Source organism: Salarias fasciatus, chromosome 20, assembly GCF_902148845.1.
Source record: "Salarias fasciatus chromosome 20, fSalaFa1.1, whole genome shotgun sequence".
NCBI classification, from domain to species: domain Eukaryota; kingdom Metazoa; phylum Chordata; class Actinopteri; order Blenniiformes; family Blenniidae; genus Salarias; species Salarias fasciatus.
Genome location: NC_043764.1, coordinates 10,901,869 through 10,927,103, shown reverse-complemented (window position 1 = coordinate 10,927,103; position 25,235 = coordinate 10,901,869). Strand labels below are relative to the sequence as shown.

Sequence of the window (25,235 nt, the reverse complement as noted above, 5' to 3'; positions counted from 1 at the left end):
TTTATGACCAATCAGAAAGATACAGGAAGCTGTGTCCAGCAACACTCCCCATAACTCACACAGATACCCTGCCTGAGAAATCATCTTGGGACACATGAGAAGCAAAGGCTGGAAAAGGAAAGCAGAAAACTAAAATAGCGTTGAAGGCGCCCAACTGGTTTTTGCAGGAGCATAAAAGTGGTGAGTAACTGATCAGTCATTTGAATGATACTGAAGGTTATTTTGTGAATATTTTACAGCTTTAAATTAAAATGAGAAGCAGCATCTGTAACTGTGTATGCTTTAAATTATCCTAATTATTTATTTCCCTGAAATGAAAATTGCATTTTTTTTTTGTCCTTTATAGTATTCATAAATTAGATTAAATGATGAATATAAACGTGATCAGAGTTTCAATAATCTTTGAGGGTATGTGAGAAGTAGATGGAATAGAAACACGAGGTGTTGCAAGATGAACACTGAGCGTCTCCTTTGGTTTTAATGTCTCTGCTCAGATCTGTTTCCCTTTCTGCTTCAGCCCTTATTTGACCAAGAGGTCAAACTGATAAAATATGTATTTCCCTGTCACTATTAACTACACAGGAGAAAGGAAGGAAGGAGTGTGTGCATGCATGTGTCTGTCTGTCTGTCTGTCTGTCTGTCTGTGTGTGTGTGTGTGTGTGTGTGTGTGTGTGTGTGTGTGTGTGTGTGTGTGTGTGCCAGCAGACAGGCACAACAAAGACAGTTGGTGAAGTACATTCCATGGGCGTAGATGTGTTGCAGGAAATCCCACTCCCATTCCCCAAGGACCTCCAAAAGAAACACACACAAATAAGTACCGAAAAAGAGAAACAGACAAAACAAGAGGGACAAACTGCCTCGGACTGAGCGAGACACAGTTTATCAGAGGATGAAGTCAACTTTTCATGTACAGATAGCATGTTTCTTCAGAATGACGATATTGATAAGAAGTGAACCTTCAGGCTAAAGTAGATGCGATCTGGGTATCATGGGGCTCCTTGGTTTTTCTTGACCAGCTGCTGAGATGTCAGTGAGAATTCATGAAGCAGAAGAAAAACAGCTCGCAATGATGGATTCAGCACAACAACTCTGCATCGATTTTATATATCACATCTCATTCAGTGTTTGGTGGAGCTCCTGCTTGTTGGCTGACAGAGACAGTATAGAAGGACAGTTTTGATTTTACCATTTAGATAAAGCTCTAACATTAGTTTGCTTAAAACAGAGCTTGATTAAGATTGCTTTCATTGCATTTGTCAATGTGTTTACTTCATTTACTTTAACAGTTCGAATTGCCAGGTAAAGAATTGCCATTGAGTGAAAAAAATATTTCTGAAATGAAATAAAGTGAATTGAATTGAAGCAGGGAATTCAGTTCAGCTTATATAACACATTTTCTTTTATGAGATGTATTTATGTAGAACAGAGATGTATTAAAGCTTAATGTCCTGCCTGGGACGGTGCTCCTAGTTTAATATGTGGCCTTTCGAGGAAATGAATTGTGCTTTTCGGTCGTGGATTGTTTACCAGCTCTTTTGATGTCATTATTTCGTGCACCCTCAGGATTTGAGAGTAAATCTGTCCGCTTTTAGCGACTTCCTCCTCACATAATGCAGGGCAAGGGCTCCACATTAGAGGGCAGCATTTGTTTTCCAAGTGACATGTGAAATGAAGCCGGAGCAGTGAAGAATGGAGTGGGGTTCAGAGTGTCAGCATCAGATTCAGATTCTCATGTGGGTTTGAGATGCTCAGACCTCCATGTTCGTCTTTGAAGCTAAAATTAAATCAATCAGTCAGACAGCAGGGTTAATGAGCTTTTGATTTCACTCAAAGCACCATAAAGAATATACATGAATTCCACTGTTTATCGTCCTTTAAAAAAGGCTCTTTTGAACAGTTTTGTTCAGTCTTGAGCTTTTTAGATATTTGGCACAAAGCAAACACGCATCTGAACCGGTCACATTTTTCTCATTGATGTGCTGCTCTGCATCGGGGACAATCAGGACAGTCACTTTTTTCTCAGATGCTATCAAGCACAGTGCAGCAATATGACTTCGCTTATCAGCCAGACCATTGTGTTCGTTTTCCCTCCGGAGGTCATAAGGAGCCAAACTGGTTTCCCTCATTTTGAATATTCTTAATGTGGCATCGCGCAGCTCCTGTGAGGCATTTCAGAGAGACAGAGAGGCACACAGTTTGGGAGCAGATAGCAGGAAACGCATCGACCACATTTCAAACAGGACTTTGTGAGAGGTTGACTGAAGCATCCTCATGACTCGGCGGAGGTCTAAATTCGGTAAGAAGTTCCTGTTTATGTCCTGAATGCCATCCAGTTGGCCGCCTGCTGAAACACTGATTCTGTCAGGCTCCTGAAATGAAGAAGGGACTGCAATTTAGGGTGAAGGGAGCTCTACTCGCTCAACACTAACTAATGGAAAAGCTGGCGTAAAGGGAAGCGGTTTGTGTAACCCCGAGGTGACTAACAGGTGCTGCAGTATGGAAGCAGCTTCGCAGTGCTGCCCGCCTACATCTTTCCAGCTGGAGGGACAATGAAACCCAAGCGTGGAAAGCAAAACACAGTGGACGTTCCTGTCAGTGTGTGTCTTGTGGAAAGCCTTGGCAAACGGACTCGGCCGCTGAGGTCAGAACAGGAAGGGCAGCCCTGCACTGGAACAATAGCGGGGATTTAAACAATTCTTACATAATGTTTCCAGCCTGCAGCACCCGACTGACTGTGATCCAGTTATAACAAGCACGGCACGGCAAATTAAGTTAAATTGGAGGGCCCCCTTGTTTTTGTTTCACAGTCTGTAGATTTGATTCTGTTTGTTTTGCATTTACTGACTAGGGGGAAAAAAACTTTAAGGTGCACAAAGAAAACAGCTGATCCATGTTTGTGCTTTGTCCCACAGATTTTGTTCAAGCCCTCTTCTCCATGGAGAACTTGGTCAAATCCATCTTTTACACACCAAGACGGCGCACGCCAGATATGGGTGAAGTAAGTCGACTCTTGGCTTCAAATTACAGGAAACATGTACGGAATCGAAACACATTGAGCAAGGAGTCAAATCAAAAAGATCCAATTCCTTTAAAAACTGAAAATATATAGATGATTTGTACGATTCTACAAACTAGACATGACAGCACAGCAGTTTAACAGTCATGCATTCTTGAGATCTTGATCCAGAGATCAAACTGAACTGAAACTAAACAGAAGTACTGATGAGAGACATCCAGTTCAGTCCATCTGCTCAAATCGCTTTCTGCCCTTGAAGCAGTTTATCTGCGCCTGCAGACCTGGCTGAGCCAGACAGCTGGACAGCCTGATAAGTGTGTGTGCAGAGGTCCACACTCCACCAGGAGGTCTTCTCAACTCAACAACTGCACCAAACAGACCAGACCATTCACAGCCTCCATGCAACAGTTTGACTTCTGCAATACTTTTGACTGAGTCTTGTGAAGTCAGTGTCAGGTGTACAGGCAGTTCAGGGGAATCGCTTCAGTGTTACTTTTAACTTTCTCTCTCAAGCAGTAATCCCGTTTAACTGTGTGTCCACAGAGTTGTATATACCTGTAAAAATTGTGTGACCCTTTAGCCAAACGTTGGGTTATTTAGGTTATATTGGAGTTCTTCAAACAGTATTAAAGTTTAACTGCAGGCATTCCCAAGAGGGGCGATACAGCCGTGTGCAGTCATGCAAAATTTACCATAAAACCTATTATTGAAAGAAAATTATTAGAAAAACATACAACAGAAAAAGAAAATGCAGCAACAAAACTGCCAACGTGTGGAATGTGACAGTACACAGCTCTTCTAAAAGTTAAGATAATATCACAAGCACTGAGGCAAGCTGATCTTCAGTGAACAAGAGACAGCAGCTCTACTGCTGTGTAGAAAAACCTGAAAAACTTTAGCTGTTGAAGTTCATCTTTAATTTCACAATCAGTTATTTGCATGTTAATGCCAAAAGTATTGGATTTGCAGTTAAATCCACACTGATCAGTTTGTGGGTGCAAAATAAATAAATAAATACATAAATAAACAGGTGTATCGTGAAAAGCTTGTGTGTTCTTCACACTTATTTCTTCACTCACCTGTTAGAAGTTATAAGCAGTGTTTATTTTTTAATTGTGGCAATCGTGGAAAAGATGTGATCTTAACAAATAGAACATCAAGACATTGGATTTTGAAATACGGCTAAAATTATGAAGAAAGATTTAAATTCATTTGGAAACAATCCGAATTAGCTCCAATTTTCGCAAATTCAATTGAATTGCGGGGGACGTGAACTTCCTCGTTGTAATCATCTTTTTTCAAATTTTAAAATGCACTCTGTACAGATTTTGTGAGTTTTTTTAATGCAGCATTCTGTGAATACAACACACATTTGTCGTGTTCGTCGACACGCTTTAAAGTAAAAAAAAAAAAAAAGAAAAAAAAAGAAAAGCCGAACAGAAAATATGAAGTTACCTGCGAACAAGCACGTGAGGAAGCGCCATAAAAGAGGGGGAGGCGAAAATACCAGAAGTGAGTGAGCCTCTCTCGCTCTCTCTCTCTCGCTCTCTCTCTCGTTTCGTGGCCTGTGCCAAATTGCGCGCGCACGCAGCCGAGTGCGCCCCTGCCGTGAGGGATGTCGGAGCTTTGCGCAGCCCCTCTCCACTGAGGCGGACCGCCGGGGCTTTGGATGCGGGGACCGGGTGACCGCGGGATCCCAGCCTGTGCTCTGCGGCCCCGGAACGCGGAGTCCCGGGCTGTGCGGGGCAGAACCGAGCCGCTGACCGAGCGACATGTCCCCGCGCTGTGTGTGGATGATGCCAGGACGCGCCGATCCCGTGTGTAGATCCTCTGACTGGGAAACTTGTTTGTAGGTTTGTTTTGACCTGAGGCGAGATGCATCTGTTCCGGAGTCACAATTACCAAGTGTTCCCGGACCGCTCCTCTCTGGAAACGCCGACCGTCCGGGGGATCAGCTGGGTACGCAGCTCTAACGCTTCCACCCTTCAAGGAGTATTCTGCATTTCTTTATTAAATCTGCACAGGAATTCGTGCAGTAATAATTATAATAATGCACGTTTATGGTGTTCAAAAGTGATTTAAAGTAATAAGATGATATGGCAAATATGGGCTTCAGCACAAAAATAAACCTCCATTTGTTTACATCTGTAATGATGTGGATTTAATGCTGGAGGAGCTGTTCAGCCTCTTCGAGGATATTATCCTAATTTGCTGTGAAAAATTGTGTCTTTTAAACGTCTGGAGCATTGAGGATTAATAGCCTGCAAAAGCCTTGTTTTTGTTTCAGTCACAAGCCACCAGCATGGGGTTTGTGATTGTCACTCAGCAGTGGTATCAAGTAACTGATGGCCTGCCTGTCAGTGTGTCAGCTTAGTACCTTTAAAATGCTGCTGAACCTTATTTTTTTCCTCTTTGACATTTTGATGAGAAATGTTAGAATCTCACTAGTTCTGCATTATGTTAAACTGCAGCACTGACTTGAAACTTAGTACTTTGGCTGACAAAAACATGTGAACCTTATGCTTAAAACTGAACCACAGTTTACAAATCAACGATCAGCTCATACCGTTGAAAGTCAAATAATATGCTGTCATTTAGATAATCATGGAAGATGCTTTGCAGCCTTACACTTGTGTCATTTCCAATTATTTTAATAGTTCGAACTGATTCCCAATGAACCAAACACCGGGTTAATCCAAAAAAACAATCCTCTTATTGATGCTCTGTGGAAATAATAACATGCATACAGAATAGTTCAAATTAGCGCCTCCTTAACTTGTTACAGCACTGAATCCACTAAATCAGTCCAATCTCATGAGGAAACAGTAATCAAGGCTTCCACTGCAGCGTGTCTCTTACTCGTACTTAGCTGTATTACTTGGTGAAAGATGCAGAGTTTTAGTCCCTCAGAGCGAAAGACTGCAGCTATTTCAAGAATGCTTCCAAGTCGACTGAAGCAGTTTCTCCATTGTGTTAGCAGGTCGGGTGTGGGGACACAGGAAGGTAATGAGACTAAACGGTTTTCTTTTCCTATATTAAACACAGTTATAAATAGTGTATTGTTTATTGTTCACCTTCCCTGAAACACCCCCACTCAATTCACAGAAGAGGTTTTTTTAAGGAATGTGCAGAGGGGAGGGTTTTTCTTTCCAGGTCACAGGACAAGTCCAACAGAAACAGAAACCCTGGAGACATAAATATGTCTTGTTTATAAGTTTTAGCAGGCTGTCAGATATAAATATGAAGTTTTTGTGGGAATATCTGTGGTTATATACTAAGTTTTTATTATATTTAATGCTTTACTGTATTCTGCACCAGGAGACTGATAAATACATGTTACTGAGATGACACTGATTTTTCTTTAAAATTTTGCCCACTTGGGTTTAAATTGAGCTGTAACTGCCCCCCTGAATTAGATTCATTTTGACACTCCTGAGTTAGGACGTGTTGACTGTGCATCTGACTGAAGTTTTGATCGTATGTCTAAAAATATCAATAGCCTTATTCTCTGATTTACTGATAAACAGCAATGTGCTGAGAAATCGTCTGGCTTGGTTGACCGACGTCTTTTAAAAAGACAAATCATCACCAGGTCATTTCCAAACAGTGGTGTGAACATCTTTTACATGGCAGATCACATGAATAGCATTTGAAGTCATTATTCGTATTTAAATTGGTGGAGCAGCGGAAACTGAAGAAGTTTTAGTGAACTTGTTCCACGCTAATTTAGTTGGAGTGCTGCAGTCTCTCTATTTTTTGTACTTTTAGTGGTTTTAGCAGGTAAAAACATTTGAAGTGCTGCCGTCTTCTCTGTTCTTTTTTCCTGGGCTTAACGTAAGCATGGACTGACGCAGTAAATAAATGAAAACTGTTCATTATTATTGGATTTAAACTGGCTCAAACCCAGCGTGATCTGTCTGGTTTCACTTTGTAAAGCCACACTTATATCCACCTTGGCAATACTCCATGTTTCAGTTCATTTGCCTCTGTGTGGCGTCCCATCTCTCAAACCCACTTAAACAGAGAGCATCAGACAAATACTTGTAATCCTGGTAAAATCAAACTTTACAGAATCCACGGGATGATACAAGTGGCAGCAACCACATTTTGGTTTCTCGGAAGGAAAAATGAACAAATTGCCTCAGAGGTTAAAAGAGATGTGTTATCGTGTCCGTTGTCACACCTGCAGCGACACTGGTTTCTCCACATTTCTGGTTCACTTAGAAGTTCGCATGTGGCATCTAGATGGACTCACAACTGATAAAACGATCACCAGCAAAGTTGTTACAGTAAAAGCACTGTACGGTCAAGAGCTTCTCACCTATGAAAAATATACGAATCGTTATAAATGATGATAAACATCGATTTCCCTTTGAGCTCTTTGACCAAAGCAGACTTTCAATAAGAGCTAATGAGTTTTTTACGAGGGACTTACGACGTTTGGCAGCCTGCCATCCAGGCTGCGACCATGTGACGCAGCTGACTGCGCCGCATGCCAGACCAAACATGCCACCGAGTCTGCAGAAGCAGCGGAGACACCGATGCACTTGGCTGATATGAAAAGTCTGTCGTAAGCTCCCGATCGATAGTCAGCTACTGTATGTCTCCTCGTGCCAGGTGATCCGCTCGCATATCTAACAATGTCACGCAATCTATCAACACAGTAAAAACAGGAGACTGATGTTTATGACACCGGTAAACCACACATTGATTAATAAAATGTAATATTTGAAATACGCTGCCAATAAATCAGCTTTTTTATTTATTTGTTTTTTTAAGAGTACAGAAATATCCCTGAGACCTCACAATCAAATCATCTGACTTTAACCTTGATTAAAATCTTTATATATCTTAATTTAGAGTCACTAAAAAGTGATTCCTTTGGGAATACATGCACAGAAAAACAGTCACAAGATGGTTATAAAAGCATAAAGTCCAAGTGACAAAGAGGAAGTTCAGCTCAGGCCAAAGGTCCAACATGGGAATGTTGAATGTTTGTGCACGGTTTGATAGATGTCAGGGAGGATTTACCTTCAGCGAGTTCAGGGAGTGCGAGAATCTCCAGAAATAATGTCTGATTTGATTTTGTGTTTGAGGGAGCAGCTGCAGTGCAGCTTGTTTTTCAACCGTCTAGATTTTCAAATGCGTTCTCCCCACAAAAAGGAAAGAAAAAGACTGAAGCGTTTACGAAACGCGTAATAACAAGCAATGCATTCTCCTTTGTGATGTCTGTGTGCTCTTTCCTCCCACCTCATCACACACACACTTGACACCCACACACATACACACACACACACGGCGATGAAGAAAATGGCAAAGCATCACTGGCTGAGATCATGTATTTGTTTTGACCTTCATCTCACTGAAAAGAAAATAATTACATGTTCAATCTGGATTGCTTTTATCGCTGTATTTTGTGCAGCCGCAGTGAGATCACATCACAGACCAGCCCCGCTCGCTCCTGTGGCATTTCACAGTGTTGCCTGCTTCATTTCAAAGGCTTGGAGAGACAGAAAAATGGCTCAGATGGAATAAAGTCTCCTGTTTTGTTTCTCCTAGACTCCGCTGCCAGAGGCTCTGAACTCCAAAGACACCATGAAGCAGGTGTGTATGTCTTAAATACTCTGGATTCCCAGTCGTTTTTACTGCAGCCATGCTTACGTTTTTCTGGATTAATATTTTCAACCTTAGTCAACAGGTAGTTCTATCGAGACGTGCCGTCTCATTTACGAGAGTGACCTCTTCAGTAGTACGAGTTCCCCTCCCTTCGAGTCGATATCCTGAGGAGACGCTTGGTCTCTCTTCCAGGACCCTGAGTTCAGACTTCAACATGGCCGCAGGCAGCGAATATGAAACCGTTCCAGTGTTGTCTTTTCTAGATTTTAGACACAGCTCTTCTACAGTGTTGCTTCTGGGGATACAGTTTCATTGTTTATTCGTGAAAGAAATGCCTCGTAATTAGGGCTGAACGATATGGACAAAATTTCATATCTCGATATCCACGCCAGATATCTCGATATCGATACGATATATTACAATGGATTCAGTGAAAGTTAAGCATTTTTCAGAAAAATAAAAACATCATAATACAAAAGGATGTAAAAAAAAAATGCAGTTTTATTTATGAGAACTCACTGCCACTACCACCAAACCCGTTTGTACAGATTCTGCAGCCGCCCTCTGCCATCAGCTGTCAACCAGTAAACGAGGTTTGTGGTTGGCTGGCCTTACCTGTGCATGGGCGAGCTTACATGCAGGGCAAGCAGGAGAAATCTTGATATCGTTGATTTTGAGAAACTAATGTCCTGAATGTTCATATCCCGATATCGATATGATAACGATATATCGTTCAGCCCTACTCGTAATGTTCTTATTTATTCTCAGAATGAGTACAAGAACATTCTTCCTTGATGCATCCTTGCTGTTCTGTTCTCTGTGTATTCTTGTGATCAGCTGGAGCTCTACAACTCAGTTTTTCTTAGAAAGTTAGGGATCCCAACCTCCAAGACAACTGGAAAGTAACATCAGTATCAAAGGAGAGTGCCTGAAATAAGACATTAAGAAAACTTTAAAATCCTGGGTGAGACTAGAATAGTTAAGAAAAACATGATATGTAGCGTTTTTTTATTAGGAGATGACAATAGAAGTTTTCTGAGTTGCTCCGTGTGAAGCATTTGATCCCGTCTGAAATATTTAACCACGCCCTGACAGGCGCTGGCACAGCTCGGCTCTGGTTCTGTGGCTTTCGGATTCTCTGACCTCTGGTATCATCCAGAGTTGCAGCGCTTGCATCCTCTCAAACTGCTGAACTCGTTCTTCTGTTGTTATAATATCCTGCATTACTACTCAAGCGAGTCTGTAAAAAACACATTCCTGGCCGAGGCGAGCGGCCATAAGGAGTCTAAAGGACACTCCAAGGCACAAAGTTAATGAGCCCGAGCCGCACCTCGCCGAGCCCCGGCCCCTCACGCTGCTTTATCTCAGCTTCTTAGACAGCGTGCTAAAGACAGGGCCTTTAAAACATTGATAACAAGGTCTGACATGGAAAGTCACTCCAGTTTAGGCTCAGTGGTCTCCCTCTGACAGAAGCAGAGAAAAAAAAACTTAAATCATCAATCTCTGGGAATGTATTTTTAGATTACTAGTTACCTTTGTTGTAAAGCTCTTGGAGCTTTGTTTAGTTGCTTATGAAGTGTTTGCTCCTCAAAGACCTGATGAACTCTTTTAATAAGCTCACATTTATTGGCCAACAAATTATACAAAATGAATTAGTTTCCTACTAATAAATGAATACAGAGAATAATAAACTTAATGGTCGTGGTATTGATGCTCTTTGGAAAAAACACACACACTTGCGCTGTTTGCACTAGTGAGCGGTTTGTACTCTTTCTTCCAACATGTGAAGATGTGGGTTTGAGTCCAGCCTCAGGACATTTCTGTGTGGAGTTCACATGTTCTCCTTCTTCACTAACCTCTAATCCCTGCTCACCATAATCCCTGGACAGAAAGATCGGAAGGCAAGGGCGCCATGACTCCATATTTGTGCAACATCTCATATTTCTCATTGCTTTCGTTGACTGATGTTGTGCTGTTTTGTGGGGATTGATCAGTCTAAGTTGGACACTAAGATCCACATTCTGAGTAAATTCGGGTGATGTGAAAGCCGAGATCAAATGTTCTGGACAGTCAGCTCACGTCTCAGACTGCACCTCACACACACACACACACACACACACACACACCCGCACAGCTCGCCGAGGCCACAAAGAGCAGGAGAAACAGAAAAACTCCTCCTGTCGTAGTTTACACACTGCTGCACTCATCAGTCCACCCGATACTATAAAGACAATGAATTAAACCCCTGGACTCAAAGTTAGAAACCAACACAGATCAGTGGTTCCAAAGTGATTTTAGTGACTGGAGATTCTCATCAGATTGCATCTAAATGCTGCAGAACTCCTCCTGAAGGAATAGATACTGCACTGCTGCTGTGATGAACGTATCACAATCTTCCCAGCAGATGATTGCTGTAAAGTACCTATTTAGTATTGTTTGAACAAACTTTCCAGGCTGAAGAACAGCTGTTTAGAAATCCATTGTTCAGATGGGATTATAGATACACATCATGCATGTCCGAGTGTGAATCAGTGTAAAGTTGACTATTGTACGCCACTTTTCAAATTGAGGCTCTTGACTGTAAAATGAGCCCACCAGAAGAATGGGCCCCTGTCATAAAATGGGTTATCGCCGCTCACAAATGCTCCATACATCAGCGCTGCTGGCTGTATATTGTACTTTGTACCGCAGACTGACACACCTGTGGGAAACGTGTTTGCTCTGTTATTTAACTCGCCTGGAACAATTACCCCCTGGATTCTAGTTCCTAGATAACGTGCTGAGACGGCCTACTTGGAGGCAACACACAAAGCGCCACAGACAGAAAGCAGCAGAGTGAAGGATAAGAACCAATATTCCAGTTAATTCATTGCAAACAGCAGGCCTGTCAGTAAATTATGGTCCATGATATTGTTTTTTTTTGGTTAGGTAATGGAAAATCACCTCATCAAAATTAAGTTTGGGAGTTGACATGCCTGAGAATGTGCTTAAGGGACTCCCGGGGGAGAATGGGCCCCTGGGAATACTGGTGACCTCTAGACAGCATAACTCCAGCCGGGCATGGTAGATGCTTCAGGGCACATCGCCTCCATTGATGTCAGGCCTGGGAAAAGGCCAACGTGGGGAAGACAGGTTGAAGTGCATGTTGTGCAGTGTTAACCCAGAGTAATCTGTTAAAGTTATACGTTACAATCAGCAACCTGAGGTGAACTTGGATCTAACGCGCTCACTGCGTGGCAACCGTGCAAGTGGAGGAGCTCGCTGGTGGGATCACTGACGCGTGGCGGTCAGAAAACAAGTCGGAGAGCAGTGGGTGGGCTGAACGTTCGGGGTGGGCTGTGTGTTCAGGGTGAGCTGCAGAACACCAGAGAGGAAAACGGAGAACATTCTGGTAATCGCCAGAGTGCATCTCGACACCACATCTAAAAGAGAGTGTCTCGAGGACAACTGAAAGCACAAACAGGCAACTATGTGAGTCACTGGTGTAATCACAAGACGTGCAGGAGACCGGCTGCGGGGAGTCAAGCAGGGAGGAGCAAGCTGAAGATAATTTTGCTGTCAATCATTAAAGCATTATTATGTTTGCTCTAATGAAAGGCCAGCGTGAAATGTGAAGAGCCTGAAGTGGGACAGGTGAGATAAACAAACCACGTTATTACATAATGCTGTGCCTCAGCATCAGCAGCTTTTGTTTTTGGTTTTAAGGCCCCACAGAGTGAGTCACAGTGTTATCTATATTGCGTGGAATGAATGTGGTTACACATTTACATTGGCTTGGGTTTTTATGGTGGCCCAAAAAAAAAAAAAAAGAAAAGTGCTTTGGAGGCAATTCTAGCTGAGAGTGGGTGAAAGCAGAGTTTACACCCTGAACAGATCATCAAGCCCAGGCCAAACACACGTTAATCCAACCAGTAAACTCCTTACATGTATTTTACAGTGGATAGAAACCAGATATAACCCACATGTGCACAGGGAGAACATGCAAACTCCTCACAGAAAGGCTGCCAACCCTGACTCAAACCAAGGATATTCTATAGTCAACTCGGAAGTTGATTGGTTCATGCAGGACAGCCAATAAACAGCCTGCAAAAGGTAGAAATAATCCAACAGTCCCTAAAGAGAGCAGTTCCTTCTGCTGCAGGCATGCAACAATAGCTGGGTTATATGTAACAAAACTGCGTCGTATGTTGGATTCGTTAAATAAGGAACTACAATAAAAAGAAAGTGCTGACATTTTTAAAACGGTTTCAGCTGTCTCAGCTCTTTCAAAGAGACTTTTTTTGGTTTAATAGTTTGCTAATTTATCCTCACACGTCAAACATACAGGTAAACAAGCGTCTTTGACAGGAAAAGCAAATGAGTCTGTCTGCAGTGAACTCTCAGTTATCCTCTGAGGCGTTTTAGGATTTATTTATGGTCAGCTTATCTGGGGCTGCGGTCACACGCCAGACATTAATCACCTGCTGTGAAAAGTGCAGGTGAATAATAGCAGCAGGATGCGACACATATTTAAGTTTACAGAACAATGAGGCAGAATTCACAATGCCACATTTATCACCTCAGTCTAAAAGACAAGAATTTCTTTGACAAATTTGGGGGCAAAACCAAACTTGTATATTGAGAATAGAAGATGCCACTGAAGGCAGGATGAGTTCTCTGAAGTCTGATGAGAAAATTGGGATATTTGATTTGCAAATACTTTCTAGTTCACATGTTTATTTTGTGGAGAACAGAAATGTTCAAGGATCAATTTTTTTTTTAAATAACTTTCACCAAACTGAACACAGAAAATGCAAAGCAGACATCGTGGTTCAGCAAAAATCCTCCAACAAACTACTTTCTATCAATAGAGTTATTTATATAATTGGGTTTTGGCTCAGCCTCTGGAGTTCCCACCACTGAGTCGTTACACGTTCCAACAGCCGGTGTTTTTCATGTCATGGGGTCAATGTGGGGTAAAGAAGTTCCATGTTGCCCTGAAGTGTTAGAAACGTGTGTGTGTGTGTGTGTGTGTGTGTGTGTGTGGGTGGTGGTAGAGGGGTGCTGACTGCGAGGGTGGAAAGAAGTAAAGGAAATCCGCTGAAGGTGGTCGGAGAGTGAAAGTTCGTTTCTGTGCCGTGCCAGATACAGTTAGCTGTCGAGCCTGGGAACTGGCTGAGGTGTGGGAGAGTGTAACACAGCCATTTTTAACACATTCTCACCTCCCGGCAAACCACACACACACGCTTCACCCCGACACCTACTGAAATCTCCACTCCTGCTGACTGAAGTCTCCCCCTCCTTCGCCCTCTCTTCTTCCACTCACACACAAACATTTGCTTGAACATTTGTTTCTTTTGCTAACTTTGGTCTGTCGCCATCACAGGAGTCTTCTGTTTCTAAAAACAAGACCTCCTGTGTTACTCATCCCCCCCCCCCCCCCCCCCCCCCCCCCCTCTCTCACTCTTTCTCACCATAAGCGGACTCTTCTCTTTCTTGTGTAGTTCCTTTCGGATCGTGTCGTGAAGGCAGCCAGATCAGTCTATAGCGTTATGATCGAGAGGAACCCCGGTCTGATCCGGGACAGAAAGTATCACCTCAAAACATACAGGTACCTCCACCGGCAGTGTGATTCATTATTTACCCTAAACTTTCAGTAACATGAAATGAATCATGAGCTTGTTTCTCCTGCAGACAGTGCTGCTCTGGTAAGGAGCTGGTCGACTGGCTGATGAGGCAGAATGAGGGCCTCCAGTCAAGGAGTCAGGCGGTGGGAATGTGGCAGGTGTTGGTGGACGAAGGGATTCTCGCTCATGGTAAGAAGTCTCAGATTGTACACAATAAAAATGAAACAAAGTCCTCCTCGTAAACGCTAAAATTATAGAATCACCTCTCGAAACACTATCAAAGTTCAAAATGCCACATAAATGTATCATGAAAAGCAACATAATGCTTTAATACTGAGCAATTGAAAATTTATGTAGTAAATCTGCATAAGCAGGTTTAAAACATTGGGGGTTTTTTTTCTGAATGAGCTTTAATGCAAAAAAAAAAAAAAGTGCAATATGTGCAACAGTGAATTTCTTAGCATGAATTTCAGTGTATAAACAACAAATACTGTTTGTTGCCTCTGTATGCTAACAATGGTCAACACTTCCTGCATGTGTTGGGTCATACGAGGCCTCTGGAAAAGGTTGAAATACACCAGCGTCGCCATATTTAGCATTAGTAATATATTCTGAAGATAACAAGTTTCAGGCTGCATTCAAGAATATCCCTCGAGTGTTGAAATATTTTCAGACGTAGTGATTGGCTGAATCAGGCGTTCCGATGTGTTCTCGCTGCGCTGAGTGTTCACTGAACACTTCTGCCGCGTGGACGAGGCGCCGTCTTCCTGAGAGAGACCACTCCAATCAGGACAGGAATGTTCCCTCATCAGATGAAGGGAGTCACTCAGAAAACATTTGCACTCATTTCCATTTATCAGGCCATTCCCGCTTTTTTTAATTCAGCGTCTGCCTGAAAACAAAAACGAGCTCCAGTAAACGTTGACTATTTGTTTTAATGTTCTGTCCTGTGACTCACTTTTGTTCCCTTCTTTGCTTTGCCTCTATCAAGTAAAGCACGAGTTGAACTTCCATGACAAGGACACTCAGTTCTACCGCTTCCAGGACGCCGAGTTCACGCTGAACGGCTCGACAAATGAAAAGGACTCGGAGGACGAGCTGCAGGAGGCGCTGTCCCTGCTGTCCCAGCTGGGCCCCGACGCCCTGCTCACCATGATTCTGCGCAAAGGGTCAGTCTGTTGACTTAAATGATTGCTCACGATCACACCTGTTACATAAGCAGCATCACCTTGGCTGGAAGTTCCCTCTTTACAGCCCTGTTAAGGTGCAGCTTGACACTCATCTGTTTGCTTGGCTGATGACTTTCATTGTGTTCCTGCCTCTTCTTTTCAGGCCCAGTCAGAGAAGCGCCGAGGACCTGGAGGTCATCTACGAGGAGCTGCTGCACGTCAAGGCTGCTGCTCATCTCTCCACCTCTGTTAGTCGCTCGTTACTCGCTCAATATCTTCCACCATTAAAACGCATCCAGAGATTTTTATTATGATCTTGACTGACTCTCACCGTACTATGTTTATATATAGATATATTCTATTTTTTTTTTTAGAATTTGTTGATATAACTCTTTCCTCCTCTCTAGTAATCCCCCTGTTCAATAGATTGCACTTGTTCTTGGAGCGTTTTGAAACCAATTAATCTCTGGACCGTAACAATGGTGATCAGTGCTCTTTTGTGCCCATAGGTGCGTAAGGAGCTGGCAGCAGTGCTGGTCTTTGAATCACATGCCAAGGCTGGAACAGTGTGTGAGTGTAACAGCTTTGCTGACGCTGGAACTTTAGTGCAGATCCTTGCCTCACACACACACACACACGCACACACACCCAGAGTCATTCAGCATTTCACTGTGCAGCCAGCAACACATCGCACAGATGAGTTAATACGCCTCCCTAAAACGCTCTCAAGTGTGACACACCTCTCTCATGTTATATGCAGCGTAGCATTATTACTACTACATGCAGCACGATCATCATGGTCATTCATGCAGAGCGAGACACGTGTAAACGACTGATGTGAGCGCTGACTGTCTTCTGTGCTGCAGTGTTCAGTCAGGGGGACAAGGGCACTTCGTGGTACATCATCTGGAAAGGCTCAGTGAACGTGATCACACACGGGAAGGTAAATAAATCCATTCACACAACGGAGAGATAAATCTCCCCAGTTGTCATGGATGTCCTTGAAAGAGAGAACGTGTGTTCTCAGGGTTTGGTCACGACGCTGCATGAAGGCGAGGACTTCGGTCAGCTCGCTCTGCTGAACGACGCTCCTCGCGCCGCCACCATCATCCTGAGAGAAGACAACTGCCATTTCCTCCGAGTGGATAAACATGACTTCATACGGATCCTCAAGGTTCGACTCGTTATTACACGCGTTTTTCAGATGTCGGCGCTCCATGAAAACAGCTTTCCTATCGTGATTCAGGACGTGGAGGCGAACACGGTGCGACTGGAGGAGCACGGGATGGCAGTGCTGGTGCTGGAGAAGAGCGCAGACTCCAGCGGGCAGGGAGGGGCGGGAAACAACAGCAAGTGAGAAACTCTTTAGAATCGCTTCACAGGCAGGCTTCCAGTCAGTCACACACATCACGGGTGTGGGTAAACGCCGTCGTCACGGCGGTGAAGGTCCTCCAGTCTCGATGACATTCATAAAGATAACACGGACTTTAACCCTGTTTTCTGGACGAACTTCTTATCAGTCTTGAATGATTTTAGCAAACATGAAGGTGAATAAAGTCAATCTTAGCTTTGCTCATGCATATTCTGCTTTTCTTTCCACACATGACATCGTTTTTCCTTCATTTCTGTCCAATCAGAGAACCCGGACATACCCTGTAAAACACAACATCAGAGACGGACTTCCTCATCTTTAGTTGGAGTGTAAATAAGATACAGACACCGTGCGCTATCGGGCCAGGTGTTTTCAGTGAGAATCATAAATTTTGTGGAGACCACAGTGAACCCAGCGGCGCTGTAAACAGCCTGCTGGATGAACTGTGAGATGATTACATCAAGAGCCGTTTTTTTTTTTTTTTTTTTTTTTGCTCTTATCACTCAGCTGCACAACTCTGTAGCACAAACCAATAACACCGTATACAGAACAGGAAAGTTCCCATGATGCATTTGCTGATTTAACTGGACGGTGCAGCTCTGCTGCTCCTTCCCAGGGTCACCACAGCGGGGCCATGTTTGGTTTGGACAGATACCTTTATTGACGCAGCCTAAGCCATCACAGGTTAAAGGTCTTCCTCATCGACCCACAGCGGTGACCTGTCAGCGGTGGGATCCAAATATGAATATATCCACCATGTTTTTAGTTGTATTTAAATTTTTAATTCTGCTTTCTCAACAAACTGTCCAAACTATTTGTATGTTCGTTGTTAATATAAAACCACCAGTTGATGGTTGTACATGTTAATTTAGAAGTAATAATCTAGTAAATGTTAATCTGCTAATGTGTAAGACGGTGGTTTAACAAACCCACCAGCGCAGCTGCTGACTTACATTCCCTTCCCTGCAGTAATTGGACAGAGGCTGTAAAGGCACTCTTTTGGATTGAAGCACATTGCTCCAACTGGAAGGAAGATTTAATATTCTAATTCAAAGCCATAAACTGAATGTATGCACAGGGAGCCATGCAAAACAAATATTTGACGAATGAGGTAATAGAAAGTTGAATAATGCCCCTTCCTCTCTGCCCTGCTCTGTGTAGATACACGGTTATGTCAGGAACGCCGGAGAAGATCCTGGAACACCTGCTGGACACGGTGAAGCTGGACTCCAACGGAAATGACGCTATCGGTAGGCATCTCCTGATATCTACTCATTTTCCTGATTTAACAAAAACAAGGCCTTGTTTACGACTGATGTTGTGCCGTTTGCTGCAGATCCCTGCGCGAGCGACTTCCTCCTCACCCACAAAGTCTTCATGTCCTCCAGCCAGCTGTGCCCTGCACTGCTGCACCAATATCCTGCCATGTCTGTGATTTAAAAATCAATCTCTCAAAGGAGTGTGTAGGATTTCCATTTAAATATTAGAGATTGTGCGCATAAGTCCTTAACCGGCTCTGCACTTACCGGGCGGAGCTCTCGGACGGCTCGGACCAGGAGAAGGCCGCCTTCATCCTCAGCACCAAGCAGAAGGTGGTGAAGCTGATTGGCCAGTGGGTGGCACTGTTCGGCCTTCTGCTGAGAGACGACCCCATTGCGTTTGAGTTTTTGGAGGTACAAAAGCTCTCATGCCTTCACAGTGTGTCAAAATCGATCTGTGTGATCGTCGTGTTAAATAATGTTTAATCTTTTATGCTGAATTTTGGGGCTGAAACAGAGAATAAAGAAGGACGTGGCAGCTGATCACCGGCTCTTCAGTGTGCTGAAGGAACAGTTTCGAGAAAGAAGAAGAACAAGAGTGTAAGTACTGTCCCTTTTTTTTAAATTTATGCATTAAGTTATGAGCTAATATTTATCTTTGCCTATCGATGTTCCGCCAGGCTGGAGAACGGATATCATTCACTGAGTCGGGTAAGCAGCGCTGACATTTAGAGGATTTTAGATGATTAGATCTCAGACACATTGTGATGAGAAAAATGAGCGAATGTCACTGATCTGCCGATTCGATGCCTTTGACAGAATCAGCAATTCGATTGGTTTTCAAACTGCGAGGAGCCAGTGGGAAGGTTACAGCCAATCAGAGCACAGGACAAAGGTAGGTAATCAATATGCCAGATCAGGAATAATGTTTCAAAACATCTCGATTTAAATTCAGATACTTCAGATAACATATAATTTACGTCTTTCGTCGTCATTTATAAGCTTTGGAAAATAAATAATTACAGTTTAAAGTTATTTCTTTAAAAAAAGTGGTTTGTTAACTTGTTCCCTCTCGACTCAGTGTTGTATGAGATCTTCAGACCAGACAGCAAACCCCTGACCGTGATGCTGCCCGTCAACACGTCCGTACAGGAAGTGATGGCGGCGGTCGTCAAACCTGGAGGAGACCACATCCTGGTCAAGATGAACTCCGCAGGAGGTGAGACGTTTCGATCCTCCACGCTTTCCGACTTTCATATTACGTCAGAAGACGCAAGCTTGTGCCAAGTTCTTGAAGACTAAAGGCTGATCTCTGATAACGTGCTCTTGGTTTTCCTCTGAACGTCCACAGAAAGAGGCCAGCTGAAGCTGGATGCGACGGCAGTTTACACCGCTCTGGGACTCAATGAGAGATTATTCATCTGTCCGAGCAGTCAGGTGGAAAAACTGGTGAGCAAGAGAAGCATTCATTACTTTTTAAACATGTGGTTGTTGTAAAATTGCTTATATTTCCCGATCCAAGCCTGAGATTGTCTAAAGTAGATTTCTCATCAAATACAGTGTCATATAGTATAATATTTACTATTGCCTTCCACAAGCAGCACTGGTTTCAGTGTGTAGAGCGATTATCGTTTCCATGACCTCTGTGATCGCCGTGAACTCTTCATTTGCTTCCTGCTGGTCGCCGTCTCCAGTCGCCCCTGAGAGAGCAGCTGGGCCCCGAGCGAGGAACCACCGACATCCTGGAGCAGATGGGCTCCAAAGACACCGCCAACGAGCTCACCAACTACGACTGGGAAATGTTCACGGCCATGCACGAGGTAACTCGGCGAGTCTGACCTCTGATCACGGCGAGAACGGCTCATTTGCACATGAAATGTTTTCGCAGGCTGAAACTCAGAAAGGTCTGGACATCTCTTTAACGGAGACGCGGCTGAGTCACACACCTGACATTTTTTGTTTTATCTGACAGCACCATCTCCGCCATCAGATCGTCTGATCCACTTCCTGCATGCCTCACGTTGTTTTTCCTCGTGCCTTTCTGTCCTCGTCACATCTGTTGTTGTTTCGCTCAGAGTTTGTCTCTCGTCCCTCCAGGTGGAGCTCGTCTACTACATATTCGGCCGCCACAAATTCCAGGGCGCCACCACCGCCAACCTGGAGCGGTTCGTGCGGCGCTTCAACGAGGTGCAGTACTGGGTGGTGACGGAGCTGTGCCTCTGTGAAGACCTGGTGAAGCGGGCCGTCCTGCTCAAGAAGTTCATCAAGATCGCTTCAGTGTAAGACTTTAGATAGTTTCATCCAAAATAAAACCGACAGAAAGACTTTATTAATTCATTGTAGCATGGCGTTGTTTCACATGTGCGATGGCTGGACAAGTAAATAAATACAAGGCAGAGTCAGGTCACTACAAATCAAAGGGTCAGATGATTGATAAAATAATACTGAGACAGGTGATTTTCTGTTCATATTTCCCATCTACTGCAGTCACATAGACTTTATTTTCCCTTTTTATCCAGACTACCGTTCAGTAAGCTGATATCAGGGGCTTCATCTCATATGAGATTCATTTGCCTTAAAAAGGATGGAGTCATTTCAGAGTGTAGATCAGCTGTGTAGCAGAAACCCTTCAGCTGAACATAAAAAATGATTTCCAAACTTTGCATCTCCAATGTGAGAGAGGTGAAATGATAGATGTCCAAATAAGTTTCACATTCCAAGATATTAACTGTTGATATGCAAGTTTAAGGCTTTCTGTCAGAATAATAAGTCTTTATATACAGCCTGCAACTGCTGCACTTGTGCGTCATAATTTTGCTTAACATTTAGTTTGCATTCAATCTTCTTTTTTCTTCTTTTTCTATTATTTAATTTTTTTTGTAAAAATTACAATATGACTTTGTGCCACACAAATTACAAGGTTTTCTATCAAAATTCACATACAAAATAAATATTAGTATGATACGACTCAAAACACACTCACTGTGCTGCACGCTGCCAGCATGTAAGCATCCGTCCATCCATCAACATCAACTTGAAATACTCCATTTACCACAGAAATCAGTCTTTAAACATTAAACATTTCACATGGTCCTGGAATACTCTGTGTTTCCTTTGCCACAGATTAAAGGAGCAGAAGAATCTCAACTCCTTCTTTGCTGTGATGTTCGGTCTGAGTAACAGTGCAGTGCAGAGGCTTTACAAGACGTGGGAGGTGAGAAACTCCTCGATGCAACACTGACATTGCTCAGATGTGTCACAAAGGCTGAAGACTCTGACAATGACTTGTTAACCTTTCTGTTGTTTGTAAAAGAGGATTCCCAGCAAGACAAAGAGAATCTACTGTGCATACGAGAGACTGATGGTAAGAGGTTTTTTTTTTGGTATGCATTTGCTTACAAAAGCAAATTCTGAAGCAGGCAGACTGAAACACAGAGAAGTAGCTCACCTCTTCATAAACGTCTTTGTGGATGCTTTAGGATCCATCCCGGAACCACAGAGCCTACAGGTTGGCCGTGGCGAAGCTCAGTCCTCCGTACATCCCCTTCATGCCTCTGCTGCTCAAAGGCAAACAAAAAACAGTATTAGTTGTTTAGTTGGTCGACTAACCGACTGACCGGTAGGATTTTAAATTTGTTTGCGTCTGTTCGTTTTTGCATGCAGACATGACATTCATCCACGAGGGAAACCCAAACTACATTGACAAGCTGGTCAATTTTGAAAAGATGGTATGAACCCTGTTCAAACTATTATGTACCATTGTCAAGGACGGTTATTCTGCTCAAAAAATAAAAATCACTATTCCCTATTTTTCTCTCACGGTTGCAGCGAATGCTTGCCAAGACGGTGAAAATTGTTCGAGGATGCAGAAGTCAGCCGTACGGTGAGTTGTGCTCAGACACTCTGCAGCCAGAAAAATCGCCAAGCAGTTACACAAGAATGTGAAGACTAAGTAAATACGTCAGGTTTGTGAATCAGGTGAATAAAGTCCGGTTTCCTCTGCAGTGGCTTCGTCTCCGCAGAGGGGCCTGGCTGACCGGATGTTCCTGGAAGGACCAGCGACTCGCATATCAACATGTAAGTCTGCAGCAGCGATAAACACCCAGTGAAATGTATCGTGCGCTTAATTTTTTTTTTTTTTTCTGCATGTCCTGATCCAGTTCATTTCAGTCAAGAAAAGGATTTTTTGAAAAACGAAAAGACTGTTTTATCATGATCATTTTTGCCAGTACAAACCTTCGTCCCTGACAAAGATAAACCTGGACTGCCGTGGGCCGTCAGACAGGCAAATGAAAAAGCAGCCCCCACACACTCCTCGCCGCTCAGGCAGTCAGCCGTAACAGATACCTGACCCTTCACATCAGCTCCACATTTCATTTCAACCCCTCCTGTCACTAGAACAAGGACAACACCACGGAAAATCACTGATCCCATTTTCATCATTATTAAATGGACATAGAGGAATCTTGACATCTCTGCTGTTTCAATATAGTCAACTCTTACTTTAATATAAGCACCTTTAATATGCGTTGTTTGAATTCAGCAGTAAATACACACACTAAATCAACCAGCTTTCATTAGACTGTCATTCTAACCATCCTTCATAAGATTGCATTGAAAGCCTGGAAATAAGAGGTGGTACTATTTTGAAAAAATGGATTTTAAAAGACTTTTAAAAGACATGGACTTAAAGTGTCCATGTCAAGTTTAAACCATTAGCTTTTATTGAAATACACACACAGTGTGTTGATGTTGCTGCTTCAACAGCTGGTCTGAACAAAAGAGCTGAACTGTGTTTCGAGTGAAACTCATCATTTTCCTCACACACAGCAAATATTACATAAATCTGAAAACAACAGTAAATCCAATACTTGAAACAAATGGAATATTATTGTTCTACTTTCAATAGCTGAGCCAAAAGCAGCCAAACCCATTTATGGAAGAGCTTTCTGCTGTAACACACCTGATAGTAATGACTGGCTTCTTAATGAACCTTCTGATGAGACCAGGAGGAGGGAGAGATCTGACCAACGCAGCCCTGAAAACAGACTTTCCTCTTCAGTCTACTTGATGGTTTATTTATTGAAAGCAGATAATAAACATACCAGGATTCTCCTGCAGCAGGTTGTATATTTGTTCTAGTCGTCTGTTCCTGGTCTGGTGGGAACTGAGTGGCCTCCCAGTACCTGTGTCTCCTCTTCCTGTCACCTCTGACCTCCACAGCTGATATCTGAATACTGCCATCAAGTGTCCAAATAATGCAACAACATTTATGATGGGGTTGGATTTTATTTTGCCTGCATTGCATGATACTTTTTCTTTCCTTTTTATTCTATTTTATACTGTTTTTTTTTATACATTTTTTTTATTGGGTTCTCTAAAATTTCTTGTCAGCATTAATGTGAGTTTATGATGCGACTCTCTCAGAAGGCTGAATTGGAGAATTTGTCAGAACATGATTGGAAGGAAGGCAGAGATCAGCAGCTTTGGTCATCATGAGAGTGACGAAAATAGTTATGCTTCCTGCCAGATTGTGATTTATAAGGATTGTACTGTAGCTGCTAATGAAATTAAACAAACTAGGATCTCCAAATGTAATCAGCATTTCATTTTTTTTCAGTATTTCATATTTTTATTGCAAAAAAGAAAAGTTCTTAAATCGAATAGAGCAATTCCGATTGATAACTGGTTCAACTTTTCCTTAAAAGCAATTGTTTCATGACATTTTGAAAATTGCGCCATGTGTCGTAAAGGATGCCAGATGCATTGGCCACATCTCTGATGTAAAGATTAGAAAGTATAGATGTTTGCAATTAAATACAGGGATCAAAGGTAAAAACCCATCTGAAAACTATAAACCTGCGTAAAGTACACATTTTAAAAACATATGCGCAGTAATGAAGCGTTTGCTCTCCCTATCCGATCTAACATCCGTTCTTCCTCCTGTGCAGACTCGGACCACGCCCTCCCCCTGCGGAGCCCCACCAACATCCGGCACTACATTCAAAACCTGAAGGTCATCGACAACCAGCGCAAACTCACAGAGCTGTCAAGGACAATCGAGTGCTAGGACATCACTGCGGACACGCGCAGGTGTACGGTAAAGCTCTGCTCGGCTGCAGCGAAGCGCCACCCAGACTCTGAACAGTGGAGACGGACGGGTGGAGTGAACTGGAAAATCCACCGCCGTCTAAGAGGAGAAGCACAGCTCAGCATTGAGAGTGAAAATGTGCCGCGCTCACAGGAATGACCTCCAGTGCTCCACCGGTTCACCCGCCAAGCCTTCAGTCACTCCGGCCTTTCCGTGTTGTAAAGCTCTGTTACAAGATGTACAGCTCACTCCGGTGTCAAACTGCATTTATTGTGACCATTTCTATACTTTTCATGTGGAAGAATTGCACTAATAAGTACACACACCACACATCCGTGCCACAGCTAATCACATTAGGTCAGTTTTGGGGTTTTTTTTTTTTTTTTACCCCTGCACAATTGTCAATTGTTTTCACATTGAAACTAAAAACATTGTATCAGCTCATTTTGGAAAACATGCATATGATTTCTTACAATGTTGTTTTCTAAATAAATTATTTTCCCAGTCACGTGTATTCAATGAAGATGCACACATTAGGAAAAAGAGAAATTATTTTTTTTATTTAAAAGTACAAACCAAAACAGATAAAAATCTGACCTTCAAAGATCCACCCTGCCTCACCCCCCACCCCCCGAACACACAGAAGGTCCCCCCCAATATGGGGTGAGAAAATTCACAACACATCAGTTAACATTTGAATTCGAGAGACTCTCCCGGGGATCAATATGTACAACGTCTTTTTTAAAAGTCCCGGAGAGCAAAAATGAGCGAGAACACAAAGACAAAAAAAGTAAAAAAACAAGAAAACCAGTGCCTTCTCCTGATGTAATCATGGAGGAAATAGTAAAATAACCCCCCTGTCATTATAAATAATGGGATGACGTGTTTGGGGGAAAAACAGTTTAATTCAGACAGGATGTTTAAGTCGATGACCAGATGGGGACTTTTGAGGAGAATCAGGTGAATTATAAATCACGATCCAATAAGAGGTGAAGGGAAACGAGGCAAACTAAACATGTGGTTAGTGTATAATGTTGGTGTTTGGGCAGGTGCAACAGCAGAGCGCATAATTCTGCAAACTGTGTCAACAAACCCGAGTTGAGCTC

General features: G+C 42.9%; 2 protein-coding genes across 4 annotated transcripts in view; one reads left to right on the top strand and one right to left on the bottom strand.

Moving 5' to 3' along the window:
* Nucleotides 1-30: 30 nt before the first annotated feature.
* rapgef3 (Rap guanine nucleotide exchange factor (GEF) 3) lies at nt 31-24,637 on the top strand. 3 transcript variants are annotated; one of them, XM_030118156.1, is made up of 28 exons: nt 31-180; nt 2,913-2,998; nt 8,576-8,620; nt 14,116-14,222; nt 14,306-14,427; nt 15,230-15,407; nt 15,571-15,655; nt 15,917-15,977; nt 16,274-16,350; nt 16,435-16,581; nt 16,654-16,760; nt 17,941-18,029; nt 18,116-18,194; nt 18,302-18,452; nt 18,556-18,638; nt 18,719-18,749; nt 18,858-18,933; nt 19,120-19,257; nt 19,390-19,487; nt 19,733-19,858; nt 20,136-20,317; nt 21,162-21,252; nt 21,352-21,402; nt 21,518-21,605; nt 21,702-21,766; nt 21,867-21,921; nt 22,044-22,115; nt 23,990-24,637. In XM_030118156.1, the coding sequence occupies exons 2-28, from the start codon at nt 2,936-2,938 to the stop codon at nt 24,106-24,108; spliced, it is 2,586 nt and encodes an 861-aa protein (XP_029974016.1). In that variant the 5' UTR covers nt 31-180; nt 2,913-2,935; the 3' UTR covers nt 24,109-24,637. The 3 variants fall into 3 exon arrangements, with proteins under 3 accessions (XP_029974016.1, XP_029974014.1, XP_029974015.1); XM_030118154.1 differs by lacking the exon at nt 31-180 and adding an exon at nt 2,144-2,296; XM_030118155.1 differs by lacking the exons at nt 31-180; nt 2,913-2,998 and adding an exon at nt 3,112-4,975.
* The window catches only part of itga5 (integrin, alpha 5 (fibronectin receptor, alpha polypeptide)), a 40,720-nt gene continuing 34,762 nt past the window's right edge, over nt 19,278-25,235 (bottom strand). Inside the window, exon 31 of the transcript XR_003933673.1 lies at nt 19,278-19,288. The gene's annotated coding sequence lies outside the window, so the exon portion shown is untranslated. The remainder of the gene's footprint in view (nt 19,289-25,235) is intronic.

Bases quoted from the DNA above. Each gene is read 5' to 3' on its own strand.
- rapgef3 (XM_030118154.1), top strand. From the start codon at position 2,272: ATGACTCGGCGGAGGTCTAAATTCG. The intron at 2,999-8,575 runs GTAAGTCGACTC...TGTTTCTCCTAG, and splicing joins GCACGCCAGATATGGGTGAA to ACTCCGCTGCCAGAGGCTCT. The intron at 18,639-18,718 runs GTAAGTACTGTC...ATGTTCCGCCAG, and splicing joins GAAAGAAGAAGAACAAGAGT to GCTGGAGAACGGATATCATT.